At 44.7% G+C, this 16,853-nt stretch overlaps 1 protein-coding gene across 1 annotated transcript in view; it reads left to right on the plus strand.

The window, feature by feature from the left end:
* Nucleotides 1-16,853, plus strand: part of AASS (aminoadipate-semialdehyde synthase) — a 332,460-nt gene that overhangs the window by 181,502 nt on the left and 134,105 nt on the right. Inside the window, exon 14 of the mRNA XM_069229897.1 lies at nt 15,465-15,586. Within this exon, the coding sequence (XP_069085998.1) occupies nt 15,465-15,586 (122 nt within the window). The remainder of the gene's footprint in view (nt 1-15,464; nt 15,587-16,853) is intronic.

The following is a 16,853-nucleotide window of genomic DNA, read 5'->3' on the forward strand; positions in this document are numbered from 1 at the left end:
TTGGTCACCTCATCTGCTACACCTGAGGGGTGGTTCAGGCTGGGGGTGGCCACCCCTCCTACTCTGGCCGAGTTTTCTAGACAGTTTTTCCACTCAAAGTGTGGGGGGGGGGGGTAATGTTGGGCGGTCATTTTCTATGAGCAGCAGAGTCAGAGGCCAGATTTCAAAGACAATAAAGCCTTTGATGCTGACTGCTGGTGCAGGGTGCCGGCTTGAAGGGGGAGGAGGGGTAACACATCCACCCAGGAAAGGCTTTGTGTTCTGGCTCCTGAGAGCAGAGGGTCTCACCCCAGGAGTCCAGACTTCTGCCTAGTGGTGGCAGGCTGGTAAAAATCAGTCAGCAACCATGCCAGGGCTGTTTTGCAGGGTGCCCACTGGGTACATTTTAGAATAAATCCAACACTGGCATCAGTGTGGGTTTATTAATCTGAGTTGTTTGATACCAAACAACCCAGTAGTCAGAGAGAGCGCCATATAGCCGGGGAACTTATAATGACCAATGCCCAGCACATGCATTTGTTATGGCTTCCCTGTACACTTACCATGTCTTAAGGTTTTACAAAGATACAGTAGGAGCATATTTGCTCATGCACACATATGCCCTCACATGCATTATAGCTCACCCTGCCTTATGGCTGTAAGGCCTGCCAGAGGGGTGACTTAGTGCATGCAGTGTTAGTGGACATGGCACTCTTTGTGAGTGCCATGTCGAGTTTACAGCTTTTAAATACACCTTGCCATACACTTACAATGACAGTCTGCATGAGGTTGGTGTGGAGCCTCTCATAGTGGCACAGTTGGTGCTGTAGTGAATCCTAGTTTGCTTTAATGGGATACAGGAGTTAGCTTAGCCTGTGGCTTGCAGTCTTGTGCCCCCGTCACCCAGTGACCTTTACCCTACTTAGTTTGCTCTGTTTTAGCGCATTTATTTAATTAAATCTTTTAAGATGGCTGCCTTGTTTTGGGTAGGCCTATGTTTTAGTTGGTGTTATCAGTGTCACCGCGCTAAGGCGTCATGATCAAGTGACAAAGACAAACTGTAGGTGTTCACTTAAGGAACTTTCCTTCTTCATGCTTTCGAGGTAATTGTTTATATTAATTACCATCCCAAGCATGCCTTGTTATCTATTGTTTGGGAACAAACCTACATCAGAGGTCTATTTAGATCTGTATAAATACTCCTCACTTTAACAGATAGTCAGAGGGATTCTGACCAGATGCCATCGCTGCTATCGAGGCTGCACATCGCCTTGACGCTGACCCAGTCTTCATGTTCCTACGGAGTCTGAGCTAAAGACCTCATTTCAAGGTACAGAGGGTTCGGGGGCTCTTCTCATGGACATTGCATTGGCAGATTGAGGTTTAACATACCTAGCTCTCTTTTAGGTTAGAAGTTAGGCCCATCATGCTAGGGTAGTAGGACATATCACACACTTCATGTCATTTCATGATATTGCAAGATGGAGGGGGTCTTTGTATTAATGACTCTTGTCTTTACCATTCTGTTTCTTGCACTGTTCATTATCCTAATCATTGCAGCCCATGCAACTTATCGCAGAGTGCAGTTTTGCTAAATAAAACCTATTGAAACTTTACTGCATCTTCTTCATTGCCTGTGTTTGATTGAGACATGTTGTTAATGTGAGAAAGGGGTAATCTCCGCTTAACCACGACACTCCCTGAGATGTCACACTCTTGAGTCCATGTGTGAAGACTGCCACAAATCACCTTTTAATGTTTGGGTTTCTGGTGAGGTGCTGCTTGTGAGCCGGAAGGGTTGGGACAACAGTTTTTTGTTCTAGGACTGGCATAGTCACCTACAAACATAAGTACTGTCATCCTTAAACCAGCAGTCTTGCCTAGCGCAAGAGTCCAACTTCGACAGTGCTGCAGCTCTGGGGAGCCCTCATCAGTACCCATGCCTTACGTACCACTTACTAGGTACTTATTAGGGTGGCTGAAGTGCGAAACATAGTACAGTTTTGGGGAATGAGATCTGGCCCTGGGGACCTGTTTAGCAGGGGCTCAGGGCACTTACAGTTTGAAACCACATTATTTTCCAGGCAAAAAGTGGGGGTCTGCCATGTCAAAAAAGGCCTGTTCTCACAGTTGTGACATTCAGCATATTTTTAAGTTTTGATTGAATTAACTCAAGCCAACTGATGTTGATGAAACACAGGCCCTCATTAAGAGTGTGGTGGTCTTAAGACAGTCTTACCACTGCAGTCCTGACAGTAAAGACTGGCGTGTTACGAGTTTGGCGGTTTGGCCAAAGCCAAACCGCCACAACACCACCAGTTCCGCCAGTCGGATCGGTGCAGCTGGCAGGGAGCTCCTCGGGCCGATGGCGTGCCTAAAACCGCTGGCCGTATTATGAGGCAGCAAACTGCCAGGCTTTTCGCAGTGGTTGCCCCGCCATGAAAACCCTGGAGGTAACGTACCCAGCAACAGGAATTCCCATTCCTGTCACTAGCACACGCATCCCCACACGTCCACACACTTGCAAATACACACCCCCACATGTGCACATACTTGCAGAGACACCCCCCCCACCTGAATGCACGCATGCATCCAAACACCCCCACTCAACCACACTCATACATCTAAACCCCCTCCCTCGTTGGCACACAGACATGCACCCTCACCCAGCCGAACACAAACAGGCACGCACACCCACTTGCACGCATACGCACCCCCTCTGCATACTTTCACACACACACACAGTCTGCATACATTCACCCCCGCCGCATACATTAGAAAACACCCCCCTCTGCATCCATTCACACACACCCTCCGCATACATCCAGACACACACACACCCTCTGCATACATTCACACACACTCCTCCATAAATATTCACACACCCTCTGCATACATTCACACTCACACCACCATGCATGCATACAGTCACACACATGCATGCACACATACACGTACACACCACACACATGTACCTACTCCCCCTCCCCCTTTCCAGTCGGTCCACCTACTCATCTGGGCCGCACAGCAGCCCATGTCAGGGTGGTTGTCTGGGAGGGGGTGGATGTCAGCGGTTCCCCGGCCAATGGCGCACTCCTGTGCAAGGACCGTCAAGCGATATTGCTGCTTGTAATATGGCAGGCGGAGTACCTCTGGCATAGCAAAGCTGGTATTGGGTGGAATTCCGTTGGTGACACATAATACGGCGGTCTTCGGACCACCAACACGGTGGTCTTTTGGCGCCCGCTGCGATGGTGGTCTTCGCAGAAGACCGCCAAAGTTGTAATGAGGGCTACAGTCTTGAACAGCTGCAAAGAACATGCCCTTATTTAGAAAGTTCTGTGTTATGATTCGGAGATAATAGAAATCGTGTGTAACAAAATTACATACTTTATGAATTGATAGAAATGCATTGGCCGGTGAGCCAGCATCCTTGCTTCTGATTGCAAGTCGAGGATATTAATAACATGGTTCTTTGTTTTTTCATGCCCTTTGGTAGAACTGAAATCTCTTTCTTATGACCTCCTCCTAGAGTACAATTAGCAAGAGGGAGATACCTCTACTAACCCTAGATGCCAATCACAGAGTACGAATAGCAAGAGGGAGAAACGTTTATTAACCCTAGATACTGATCACAGAGTACAAATAGCAAGAGGGAGAACTCACTACTAACTCTAGATGCTGATCATAGAATAAGAATAGCAAGAGGGAGAAATCTCTACTAACCCTAAATGCTGATCATAAAGTACAATTTGCAAGATGGGGGAAACCTCTGCTAACTCTAGATGCTTATCTTGTAACACTCTTGTAGGGAACTCCTTGGTCAGGGGTAGTGAGTTAGTCCAGATGGCTTTCTCTGGGGTAGGACAACAGACATGGGCTCCAACTTAGTTGGAGGATTCCTTCCACTATCTTGACTAGACTAGACTCAGACTTCAGGAGGGGCTAACCCTGGTGGCAGAGGCATCTTGAAAACCTGAGTCAAATTTACTTGGGGAGGCCTTCATTTGTTTTGTTGTAAACTGCATAACTTGTGGAAACGTTTTGGACAATTGCCAGTGGTACATTTTTAAGCACACTGGGCCAATATGTTAGGTATCAGAGTGCGTTTATAAACTCAGTGTGCAAAATGCATTGGTTTCAACCTATTACACCATTGAAACACTTACATTATATTTTGTCATCCTTCTCCCGAAGTATGTTTAGGAATATTGATAGAAAATAGTGCAGATCAGGAACATTACTTTAGTTAATATTCTGTTGCTACTGCACACAGTGGGTCTGATTCACTAAGGTAAACTCACACTTTTGTGTAAGTTTATGATTGTTTGCCATTCAGAAAGGGATTTACGAGTAGTCTCCGCACATAAAAATGTATGAGTGGAGACTCTCCATTCCTAAAGATGCTACTCGTAAATCCTTTTGTGAATAGCAAGCAATCGTAAATTTACACAGAAGTGTATGTTTACTTTTATGAATCAGGCCCAATATTTTTGCGTTATATGCAGGACGGGACAACTCTCTTCCTGTTTGGAAGAAGGGTGCATTATGTCCAGGCTCTATAGCACGGAGAATTTTGAAGCTTCCATCCATGGTATTACATGGTGACACGGAGTTCCCACTACCAACAAAGATCCATAATTTCAATATAATTGGGAACTCAAGCAGCCTGTTGTGCCACCCTAGTTTAAAAATACTTTAGCACCAATAATATATGCAGCACAGAAATTGGGCACAAGCAATGATTATTCATGGTGTCCCCATAGTACAAACAGACCACAATTAGAGGTAACAAGTATTAGCAGCTACTAAATCACGCTTAACATCTGTGTTCCTGCCACTACCCTTGCTTCCCTTGGATGCCAAGATCATGGAGGCAGAGGCATGAAAAGGAAATAAATGAAATTCTAAGCATCATTTGCTTATAGCTATAAACTGAGTAGTAATGAGGAAGGTGTTTAGAATCTAGGGGTGAATCAAGGGCTCAACTCTATAAAACTATTGGCGATCAAAGTGAGTGTGATGTCATTTCCACTGCCCCTGGCATTTTAGTGAATTGACATCTATGACAGAAGAGAACCAATACTCAAACGCCTACCATACTATTGAATCCTAGCAGCAGAACAATGTTTAAAATTGATGACAATATTTAGCAACTGATCATGAAGAATTACTACTACAACTTATGTCTGAAATGTGCATGTATGTTTTCATAGAAGGCTTCTTGAGTATGTTTGAGCAGAATTCTTGTTTGAGGAAAAGGATTATGTAATAACATTTCTTGGGGGAATGCTTGGTATAAGCAGAACAAAGATCTCCCAAAAACAATGGTAAATGCATAAAAACTGACTGTTTTCTAACAGGAATGATGGGTGAAATCAAAACACTTGGAAAAGGATTTTGATAAACAAGGCTAATGTGCTAACATTCTGAGTTGTAGACATTCTACTGTCTAATATGTTGCACAGGCTTAAACTCAGGTTTGATAGATAAGTGTTACAAACCTAAAACCAACCATATTTCATTTTCAGAGGTAGAGTATTGTCTTTTCTGAGCAAGAAGCTATTGGTCTAAAACAGTAAATACCTCTCCAGCTAACCTAGCTTTCTCTTTTCAGCCACCTTAAACCATTGTTAAAGGCCTCACATTTGAACTCTTATGATCTTTTTCCTGCAATATTCCCAACTCCCCTTCCCATCCTCTCTCTTTAGCAGTGAGCAAACAGCTAAAAGTAACTACTAGGAGTAGGCTTATGGAGCAGGTGGGCAGTCTCATGCCTAAATCGGGTTGTCTGTCCTGTCTTGCTCTCTCGGTTTCTGGTAATATTGCAAAACTCATGGATGATGATCAGGCTTCCAGAGGCCCCTCCTGGCAATAAATAACATTTACACACAGGTATTCAAGCAAGTAAATTTTATGGTGGCATGTTCACCTTTAAGATCATTGTAAGATAAAATGGCCTTGTTTTACAGATATGGGCCCTAGTTACGAAGACCGCCCGCAGGAGCCCCATGGGGGACCCTGCACTGCCCATGCCACGTGCATGGGCAGTGCAGGGTCCCACATGGACAGCCCTGTTGCGCTTTTCACTGTCTGCAATGCAGATAGTGAAAAGTGTGATGGGTGCTGTTGCACCCTACGCACTGCAACCTTGCTGCCAGGTCAGTTATGAGCCGGTGTCAATGTTGTGGGCTATCCCCTGCTGGGCCAGCGGGGAAGGCAGCCACACTGGCGGCAAACTGACCGCAGGAGTTTGGGGGGCGGCCTTTTCCACCCACCAAACTGTTAATGAACCCCATGATGTTTAGTGAACATTGATGAAGGATTTCATAATTTAAATATGTTCTTTTCATTCGTTTTGAACACTACTATAATGTGGATGTCATTGTAGAACTCACTAAAGCACAAATTGTTCAAAAGTGGTTATCAAATTTAAGCAAACTACACATGCACATATTTATTATTTTAGTGTATGTGCTGAATCACTTTTATCCCCACCACTTTCCAAAATAAAATGAAGGCAGTATATAACTAATTGGAGCAAAATTGATAGATAACATGCTGTAATGAGGAAAAAAGGAAGCAAAGGTAAGTGAAATGATGCACAGATCCACAGAGAATCAGAAAATGAGTGTGATGAGTGAGCTGAATATAAACAGGAATTACTCCCTTGCAAAATCTAGATTCACAAGGAGTTATACCTCCATCTCTTTTCACCAAATGAAAGGTAAGGTGGAGGGTCAAGAACTGACAGCTGAAAACATGGGAGAAATATCAGCAGATTATAAGAAACGTTTTCTAAATGGAAAAGGCATACAAGGCACAAGAGTCAGCAGTAAGTCAGCTGTATAAACACCTAAATAGTATCAGATAATAAGTACTCGTCAATCACCTCAGGTTTCTCAAAGTGTGAAAGAAGTGGACTTAGAAATCAGAATATTTAAAAGGCAGGGAAATATTTGCAGTTCCCGATGCACTAGAGTCGAAGTCATGTGAAATCCATAGAATGAGCACCGTACAGCCACAGAAGGCCTTTGCACCACAGCAAACTCAAGAAAAAGATTCAGCAGTGTTCCAGGCACATGCCCAAACGTACTGGACATTAATGCTGAGAGGAGGACAGTGGAAATGAAGATGATGGTTGTTGGAAAGGAAATGTCTCCTGCTTGACATTCAGAAATGTTCCTCTGCCCTGCGCACCCGACTGCTTGGAATCTGATATTCTGTTAATTTGGTACTGGTGTGACGCTATTCTATCATGTACGGAGAGGCCTTGGCTTGTCCCTTACAACGAGGGATCTTGGAACTCTCCTGTGATCTGGATGGATATACCAAGCAAATCCACATAGAGAGAGTGGACCTATCATGGATTTAACACAGAAGGTGGTGGTAGTAGTAGACTGTGTTTTGTAATTCATAGTGTGACTAGACCTTTGTATCTATATCGAGGGGATGTGGCCTACTGTCCACTCAGAAGTAAATTTACATTTGTACATGAGATTCAGAAACGTGTGCTGAAATCCAGTATGCATGTCACGTCTGTGACCATATAGAGCCATATGAGTACAAAAGTCCGTCAAATCCACTTTGGATGCCTCTTGTTTGACATGGCACAAGATGGAAGAGGATGACAGCTTCCCCGGACTGTAGGAGTGAATTGCCTGCATTACTATGACTGCAGAATGGATGTTAAGCATATCAGCTTTAGGGTGGTCTTCCCCCAAACATTTTCACTTACTCCTCCATGCTTTTCCGATGTTTTTTTTGTGTACCTTGGAATTCTGTGCACTTTACCACTGCTATCAGTGTTATAGTGCTGTTCTCACACCTTAAAACATGGCAACATTGTATTCTCAAACAATCACAGCGGAGGGGCAGTAAGGGAGATTCGGAGAAAAAAGAGAGAGACACTCCTGGTCCCGTGTGTAGGTCTCCCAATTATAGGTAAATCAAAATAGTATACACACGGTTCCAAAACAAAGAAAGGGTTCTCTTGAGACCAAGGTATACAAGAAAAAGAAAAATGCTTAAAGCAAGAGCCCTCACTCACTTGCCGGTGACATGCTTCATCATTGGGCCATGCTCCTCGTCAGGGCGGCACTGCAATGCCTGACGGGCCCCTCAAGGGGGCTCTTTGCCGGAGATCTTTTGAAAGATGGTATAAACCGGTCAAAATATGAAAAAGGATTGGTATAGAGAAATGTATAAAAATGTCTAAAGGTAAAAACTGATAATTTATTCAGATGTTAATGCCTCTGACATGATTAAACATACTGTATAGGGATATGGCAAATTAATGTTTACAATCCCTCAACAAAGAGATATACAGTTCGTAAATCTCGTTGAAAATGGTACGAAGTGAGGCAACACAGGGTATTCTCCCCATTTGGCATATTTAATGTACTTTTAAGTCCCTAGTAAAGTAGTACTACATGTGCCTAGGGCCTCTAAATTAAAAGCTACTAGTGGACCTTCAGCACTGAGGGTGCCACCCTCTTAAGTAGCCCTTTAAACTTGTCTCATACCTGCCAATGCAGCCTGTGGGTGCAGTTTTGAACTGACACTTTGGCCTTGTGAAATAAACCTTTTTCCAGCCCCAAACCTTCCTATTTAATACATATGTCACCCCTAGAGTAGGCCCTAAACAGCCCAGAGGGCAAGGTGCAATGTATTTAAAAAGTAGACCATGTTATTTTATGTTTTACTTGACCTGATAGTGAAAAACTCTTATACTTGTTGTTCACTATTACAAAGCCTACCTCTCCCATAGGATAACATTGGGGTTACCTTATAACATTTAATAAGGATAACTTCCAAATTGGAAGAGGTACCAGTTCATGTTTGGTGTCTTTGAAATTGTAATAGAAAATCCTCTTTTATGATAAAGTCGGATTTTGACTTGCAATTTTGAAAATCCCACTTTTAGAAACTGTCTTTTTTTCCTCCCTTAGCCATTTAGTGCCTGCAGCAGCTTGTCTCTTCTGGGTCACATGACTGGATGTAGTTGGCAGCTGGTCTTTGTGTATTCCCCCTAGACGGCCACACACAATAGAGAGCTTATGTGTTCCTGGATGGGCGATCAGTGGCAGGATGAGGCACCGCCCCACTTACATCCGAATAGGCTGTGTCCTGCCTTCACACAAAGGATTGCATATCCCCTATAGTTAGTCTACAGCAAGGGCAGGGGAGGCAGAAACCTGTATGCTCCAAAGGGAATCCTCTAGAAGTGTCTCCCTCTTCAAGAAAGTCACTAAGTATAAATGTTGGACCTCAGACACCAACTCTTCAGCACACTTCTAGACCTGTGGAAGACTCTGCCAGGAAGGACTGTTGTGTTGCTGAAAGGGCTGCCACCCTGCTGGACTGCAGACCTGCCCTGCTGTGCTCACCTGCTCCTCTTGCCTGGTTGAGAATGCCTTGCCTTGAAACCTGTACCCAGGACTTCCAGAGTGACTCCAAGGGCTAGTCTCTTGTAACCATCACCTGGAGTCTGCAAATGTGAGTCCTACCCTGCAGAGTGGTACCACCCATTCCTGGATCCTTGTAAGTGGGCCTGAAGTTACTTTGCCAGCCCATCTGTGGATCCTGCTTAACTGACACATCTATTCTGTGCGGCACACCTCGATCAGAACCGACAAGTCACCCGTGCTGCGAGGATTCTTCCAGCTCAGGTTCTCCGTATCAGCCTCATCAGAACCACCGCTGCACAATGCATCACCCTCACATTACAAGACTCATCGACCGCGCAGCCTTGATTTTGACACAGGATTTCTCATTTCAAGCCTGCAGTCTCTTCTGCGCCAGCCAGTGTGTGACACAGCTGCTATGCAGGACTTCGCATCACAAGCTTACCTCATCAACAGCCTCCTTGATGACGATGTAGGACCTCGCATCGCAGCTTTGCAGCACTCCAGAACCAGTGCTGCGTAATGCGTCTCCAACCCGACCTTGCATTGCCTCGGCTGCATGATGCATCTTCGATGCAGGATCTTGCAACACTCTGCAACTAGAATTTAAGGTACTCTTGTTCATAAGGCCTAACTGGGTCCCTGGAGCCAGCCTGCGCTTCATCGCAATCAGCTGAACTTGTGACTTTGTCCCGGTCTACTGCGACCAGATATCCACAGTTGGCACTTTGTGCTTTTTTTTATGTTATTTTCCCTAAAATCTTTAAGCCTGTATATTTCCAATTCTACTGATTGGATTTTTGTCCTTTTGGTCTTGTTTTATTTATTAACATTTAGTGTGGGATTCTTCTTGTGTTGAGGTTTCACATTATTATTGTTTGAAGTGTTGAACAAATAGTTTACAAATTACCTCTGTTAAGCCTGACTGTTCTGTGCCAGGGTACGAGGGTTGAGCACAGGTTAATTTGGGTTTGCTTGTGACTTCACCCTTACAAGGATTGTGGTTACTGCTTGGATAGGGTTTCACTGCCTCAACCAGTAACCCAAAGTGTTAAAATGGACATCTAGTCACTTGAGAGGAGGATGGAGAAAGGATGCATATAAAAATTTTGTGAGCACGTTACAAGTAAAGGACTGCTGGCTGATTAGGTCTCCTTGAGTACAGCTATTTGGTTGCTTGTAGAATTGAAGGCTGGGACTACATTTTCCATTGTGCGAGATGGAGAAGTTTCTAGTTCAAGTTGCCCTTTTGTCTAACCCGTGACTAATGGTCAGAAAGTCTGGGGATAGACAAACTAGAAACCTAACACGTCACTGTGTTGTGGTTGTGGGTGCTTCAGCTTGGAGACAGCCCCATTGCTACTTGCTTTGAGAAGCATAACTTTACATAAATACTGGGTCTAGAGAGCAGCAAGAGATTTACACCTTCAAAGAGAATCAGGCCAAACCTATCTGAAGCTTGAGTCAGTGGATCCATGTCTCTTGTCTGAAAGATGTGTATAAAAGTGGGAATCAAACCATCCCACCTTGTCGAGTTCTTCATGACGAAGGAAGAGAAAGCACTGCAGAGTACTTGAAGGACTGCTGTGTGACCAGGGCTGGTTTCTACCTTACAGCCAGTCAAAGAGAGGTGTATGATCTTACTGGAAGTGTGCACTTTCTGCTGAAGGCGCTGGGAGTCTGCCGAGTGTCTAGAAGCTTGCCTGCCTCCATGGACAGAGAATCAATACCCCGGACCCATAAAGAGGAGCAGCTATTCCGGGAGAGGAAGCCCAGCATTTTCTTGGCGTGGGGAAAGTTGACTGCCTGAGAGAGCAAAGCCAGAAGCGACACTTTTGGCAGTTGGTCTGCTGGTCTGTCACTTCTGGACCTACCTTCAGTGTGCTAAGAGGTGGGCTGCCATTGCTTTGCCTTTGGGATCCGTGCACATTGGCCCATATGTGGGTTGTAACTACCTTGCCATGGAACCCACCTGCACCCGCCTGTAGGTGGGTTGAAATTGCCTTGTCATCGGAGCATACTGCAGCAGCCAAAAAGTGGACTGTGACTGCTGAAGATGCCGGATCACTTGAAAAAGGCCCCATTGAGTCCCACTCATCTGTTCCAGGGAGGCCGCACACACTGAAGAAGCGGGCTGTGACAGAGTTTCTCCGCGATGGTGTCCGGAGCAAGATGAAAATACAGTGGGCCCCACCTGCAATCAGGATAGAGCAACTGCAACATACTGATGACAGAGCAAGGACTTAAGACTATGTCTACCTGCAAGTATCACAGGGTTAAGTATAAAACAACCTGATTACGTATTTGAACCTGTGGCAAATAGAATAAGCACCTGACCTGTCTGTCCTGTGGCTCCCCAAACGGTGTCTGACCATGAAAATAAATATCCAGAAATCAGGTCAGTAACCCAAAAAAGATCATTCATGCAGTCTGACATGGCATTCTCCTGGATCCTTGGTAGGCTTGTGGAAGTAGTTGCCTTGGCCACAGGTGAGAAGTAAATGCCATAGGTGTAGAAGCTGCTGATGAATGGCCAATCATGGAAGAGAAACTAAGAGCCTGTTGGGTGTAGACTATAACACTAAAAAAAATCACAAAATGATTGCAATATATTAGCTAAGGAACTTTTTAATAAACCACATTGTATTTTTTCACAAAACCTTCAGATTTGACTGACCACCTGTAGTACTTGACAGCACATGATGTGACTCAACATTATTTAGGAAGAGTTATAATGCTTTGATTTCATGTTTGTGATAAAATTACCTTAACTGATGTGTTTCTGTACTTTTGAGACTTTTGTTTGGTGCTGTATTCTATAGCTGTTTTAACCTTGATCTTCGTGTGTACCTTTGACTATTTAGTTAAGAAATATATATATATGTTGTTTCTCCTGAGCACTTGCCACAGCACAATTTGAAGTTTTACAATTCTGAAAATCGAGAGTGTAGTCAAATCAGTGATATCTGCTGTATTAATAGCTGAAGGATAAACAGCAGAAATACCCTGCTGAGGATCAAAAGTGGAGCATGTTGATTGTATTTGCAAAGGGCACATATTAGCACATATAGCTACCCGAATAAAGTTATGTATTAAATAGAGCTATCAATAGAGTATTTAATTTTATTTGTTTAACCCTATGCAAGAATGCACTATTGCTTCCGCTCTGCATTGTGTATTAGGAATGACATAATTTAAACAAATAAAATAATTCAGTGTTGTAGAATGTTATGCTTGCATATGCCATTTTAACTTTGTATATTTTTCCCTTTGAAAAGCAAAAATTACTCAGCTTTAGATAGCACTGACTATCTATGAACTTGTAATGGGCGCTTGTGAATCTGTCCTTTGTTGCAAAGGGGTGTTGCAGGGCCCCTGATGTTTTTATGGAAATGACCAGGTGCTTCTCAACAGCGGGTTTCAACCCTGCTGTGATTTCACACTTCCACCCAGGCACTTAAACTATCACAAGGTACTGCTTGTTACCTCTGAACAGAAACAATTGAGCACTGACAACCCATGGCCCAACTTCACAGAAAGCATCAAAAGAAACAGACTGTAGGCTTCATTAAGCACGTAGAAGACGTTACCAGCACGTGCTAAACGCTAGCTGACCTTCCGACCAGCAGCACCAGCCCAGCCCAGCCAGCCCTACCCACAGAAACTGACGCAGGGGGGCTAAAGGCCTCTTAGCCCAATGAATGTTGCGCGCTTGGCCTTCACCTGCTGAACGTGATGACGTCAGAGTATATAAGGCACTAACCAGCACTTCCCCAACAAAATTCCTCAGCATCCTAATAGGAGCTAGGTCAAATGTCTCCTTGAAGGGTTTCGGGGTATAAACCCTATCACAGATGCCACAAGAAAACTCGCTTTCTTGGGTGTAGTTGCATCATATCCGTTGTGTCTTATATAAGCACTGGTACATATCAGTATTTCGGTCCTATATATTTACATTTTTGGGGCGCCATTGCTTAAAAACGTATTTTTTATTTGAGCACATGAGTTAGCGGTCTTGACTATGGGGGTCATTTTTTGTGTTTTATGTTTTGGCGATTGCACCGCCAACAGGCTGGCGGTGCAATCTTGGGTATTTTGACTGTGGCGGAAGCGCCGCGGTTGCACCGCCGAGGCCGGCGGTTTCCCGCCACATTTGCCCCGGCGGTGATAATCCGCCTGGATTACGAGTCCCCGACCGCCAGCCTTTTCCTGGCGGTTTGAACCGCCAGGAAAAGGCTGGCGGTACGGGGATTCGCGGGGCCCCCTGAGAGGGCCCCATGCAGCTTTTAGCAGACAGTGAAAAGTCACCCGTCGCACGGCCGCAACACCGCCGGCTCCATTTGGAGCCGGCTCCTGTGTTGCAGCTGAGATCCCCGCTGGGCCGGCGGGCGGAAACCAGGTTTCCGCCCGCCGGCCCAGTGGGGATCTCATAATGACCACGGCGGGAGTGCGGCCACATTGGCGGCCGCCCGGCGGTCAGATCTTGCCCGCCAAGGTCATTATGAGGGCCTATGTGTTCAACCGGGAGCCCGGTGGCTGCCGTCACACTGTCCAGGTTTCCCAAGAGGTGGCGCAGGATGAACGCTCCACATTTCACCTGTACTGTAATAGGTAGAGGGCATGCTGTGCGCTTTGTTCACTCAGCATCACTGTCTACGGTGCTATCTAAGGCTGCGGCGGCCCACTCGACAGCAATGTCCTGTCTAGCCCTGAGCTCACTGATCGTGCATTTCCTTCAGTGGTGACAGTCGTTTTCAGGCTGATGGTTATTCACGTTTGGTTGCGTTTCATCTTCTTCTGGAAGTGATCATGAGCGATACCCAATCGATTCCCATAGCGTAAACTAAGTACTTGAGTATCCGTAAGCAGTTTATTTTCAACCGGATTTTTATATTTATATTTTTATTTTATATGGTTGTGCCTTAATTACCTTTATACGGGCATTTGCTCTACTGATGTCGGGTATGTTCAGCACAAAAAATACATGTTACACCTCTTTTGAGGCTGTGAGTTTTTAGCCCTACTCAGTCGCATTCTTTTGATACTCACCTTTTTCGGTGTGTAATTTGATATGCACCTTCTTCCGGTATGGGCTCAAGTTCCTGGCGCCCAGCCCCGTGGGATGTTTCCAGTGGCATGTTGGTAATCCTTCACGTATTGTAGCCACTGTTGGCACGATGATACCCACCCCTGGTACAATAACTGCACTGGTGTAATGAAAGCCATTGTTTGTATATTCATGGCATTTTGACACAATCGTGCTCAGTCCCGATGTATTGCTGGCACTGGCATAACATTAGTAATTTTGATACTTTTTATAAAATTATCACTAATGTCTGCAGCCTTTAACATCAGTGTTACCTGTCGTCAGCCATCCCTGCACTCATTGACCGTTCATCCGCTCATGTGCTCATTTATTCAAGTACATCCATTCACTCATCCGTCCATCCATTAGTCGTCTATGCACTAGATCACTCCTTGATCCTTCACTGATCCTTCAAATGTAGACGCTTTCTCACATTCACCTATCCATCCATCCATCCACACAACTAAACAGAAACTCGGCACTTTCACTAAGCAGATTTCACACCCATTGGCTTTGGCACAGAGTTTGACTGTCTGCTCTGCAGCTGGGTTGGTGTATTGCGGTGCCTCAGATAAAGAGACATTTTCTTCGCATCTGCTATGCCTGACAAGCATTACCTGCCTTGCGCAAAGCACCTCATTAAAGGAGTAGGGTGTGTTATGTTGCATCGAGGCTTCTGTGTCAGCTTTCAAAAGCGTCTGGGGTCAGGTGCCGGTTTTCAAATTGCCCAGTAATCTATGCCATACTTTATGCAGATATAACTCGTGAATGTGACAGAGAATTTCTAGTCTTGGCAGATGATGGGCTGCTTGCTCAATTGAGGATTTTTTTTTTTTTTTTTTTGCTTTCTAGGTTTAAAGGTCCAAGTTTAAATCTTGCTCGGGAGCAGTTAAATTGCAAACTTTACAAACTGTTCTTGTAAATGTTTAAAGAAATGTGTGTAATCGGTAGTTGCAGAGCTTGTAAGGTTTAATACTGACTTCTTATTTTAGGGAGCACGCACAGCTGTTGACCATGGGTGCAAAGAAGAAAATCCTGGTTCTCGGTTCTGGGTATGTCTCCGGTCCGGTCATTAACTATCTCACAAGAGATCCGAATGTGGAGATCACCGCGGGTAAGCAGTCTTTCTTCAGTTTTTCCAGACAGAGCATTCGAGTACGTCTTGTGTGAAGAAGAAATGTCGCGCTGTTGAAACGCTCTTCTGCACGGGTCTGACATTATTACAATACTTTGCATTCAATAAATTCGATGGAGAATGTTAGTTATTTTTATAGGGACAACATTTACACAGCTGACACTCGATCGAATTATGAAGATTTCACTCATTTGCTAGGCCTGGTTCACAATGCCTTCACTGTAATGTATTTAAACAGCCATGTTGGTCCTGCTTTAGAAACGGTAGCCCGAGCTTTTTCCAACCGGCTACAATGGGTCTGCATCTGGGTGGGAGAATGGGTCATACATGTATTTTGGTTTGATGCAGAGCATTAAGGAGCAAGCGAGGGGTTCCCTCATGGAGCATGTTGTGATGCCAATATCGAGGATGTGGCTTGAGCACATTTGCCAAGTGGAGGTTTCCAGACATAGGTTGTTCCCCACTTCCATGCCACATTTAGCCAATGCCATTGCTCTAAGATTAATTATTTGAGCCATTTTTCAAACGACTTTGAGAAAGACCCCAGCAAACCTTGAGAAAGGCAGGCATATCATATCAGGCACTAAACTGCTTGAATGCAGTCAGCAGGTGGTGCCAATCATGGACCTGGCTTGTGCCAGTGGTGGATGTGGGGGCGGCCTACTAGGAACTGCTCTTAGCTTTTTACAGATCGGGGATTAGTTGCTGCATAGTTTATCTCCTGATCTTGTTAATATGTAACCAATAAAAAGGATTAGTTACCTCTCGTAGCATGAATCCAGCAATACTTCGCTAAAGATTTTTTTCTCACGGCGTTCTCATCCTCCGTCTCTCTCTCTTCAGGCTATCATTGGTGCAGCAGGTGCAAGAGCACCGGGATCATGGCTTTCAATAGCTTACTGCCACTCGGGTATGATTGTATTTTACTACCTAACTGGTGTGGATGGACCTATTTTTCTTGGGTGCATCAAATCCCAATTTACCTTTGCTTCACCAGTGGATGGGCTTTGAACTAACTAGAGATTTAACCCCTTTTTTTCTGGTTTTGTATTTTTAATACCTTTGTTTCAAACAACTACGTTCAAAATGGGATAAACCAGGGATGTCCAGGCACAGGAGTGCTCAGTGTTGCCAGTCTTTTAGGGTAGCACCTAACCATGTAAATGTAGATTGTGTGGACATTCTGAAAATGTGAAATACACCCAGCCCTCTGAGACATACATTGGAAAAACCCTTGCATACACCA

Source organism: Pleurodeles waltl, chromosome 4_1, assembly GCF_031143425.1.
Source record: "Pleurodeles waltl isolate 20211129_DDA chromosome 4_1, aPleWal1.hap1.20221129, whole genome shotgun sequence".
NCBI lineage: Eukaryota > Metazoa > Chordata > Amphibia > Caudata > Salamandridae > Pleurodeles > Pleurodeles waltl.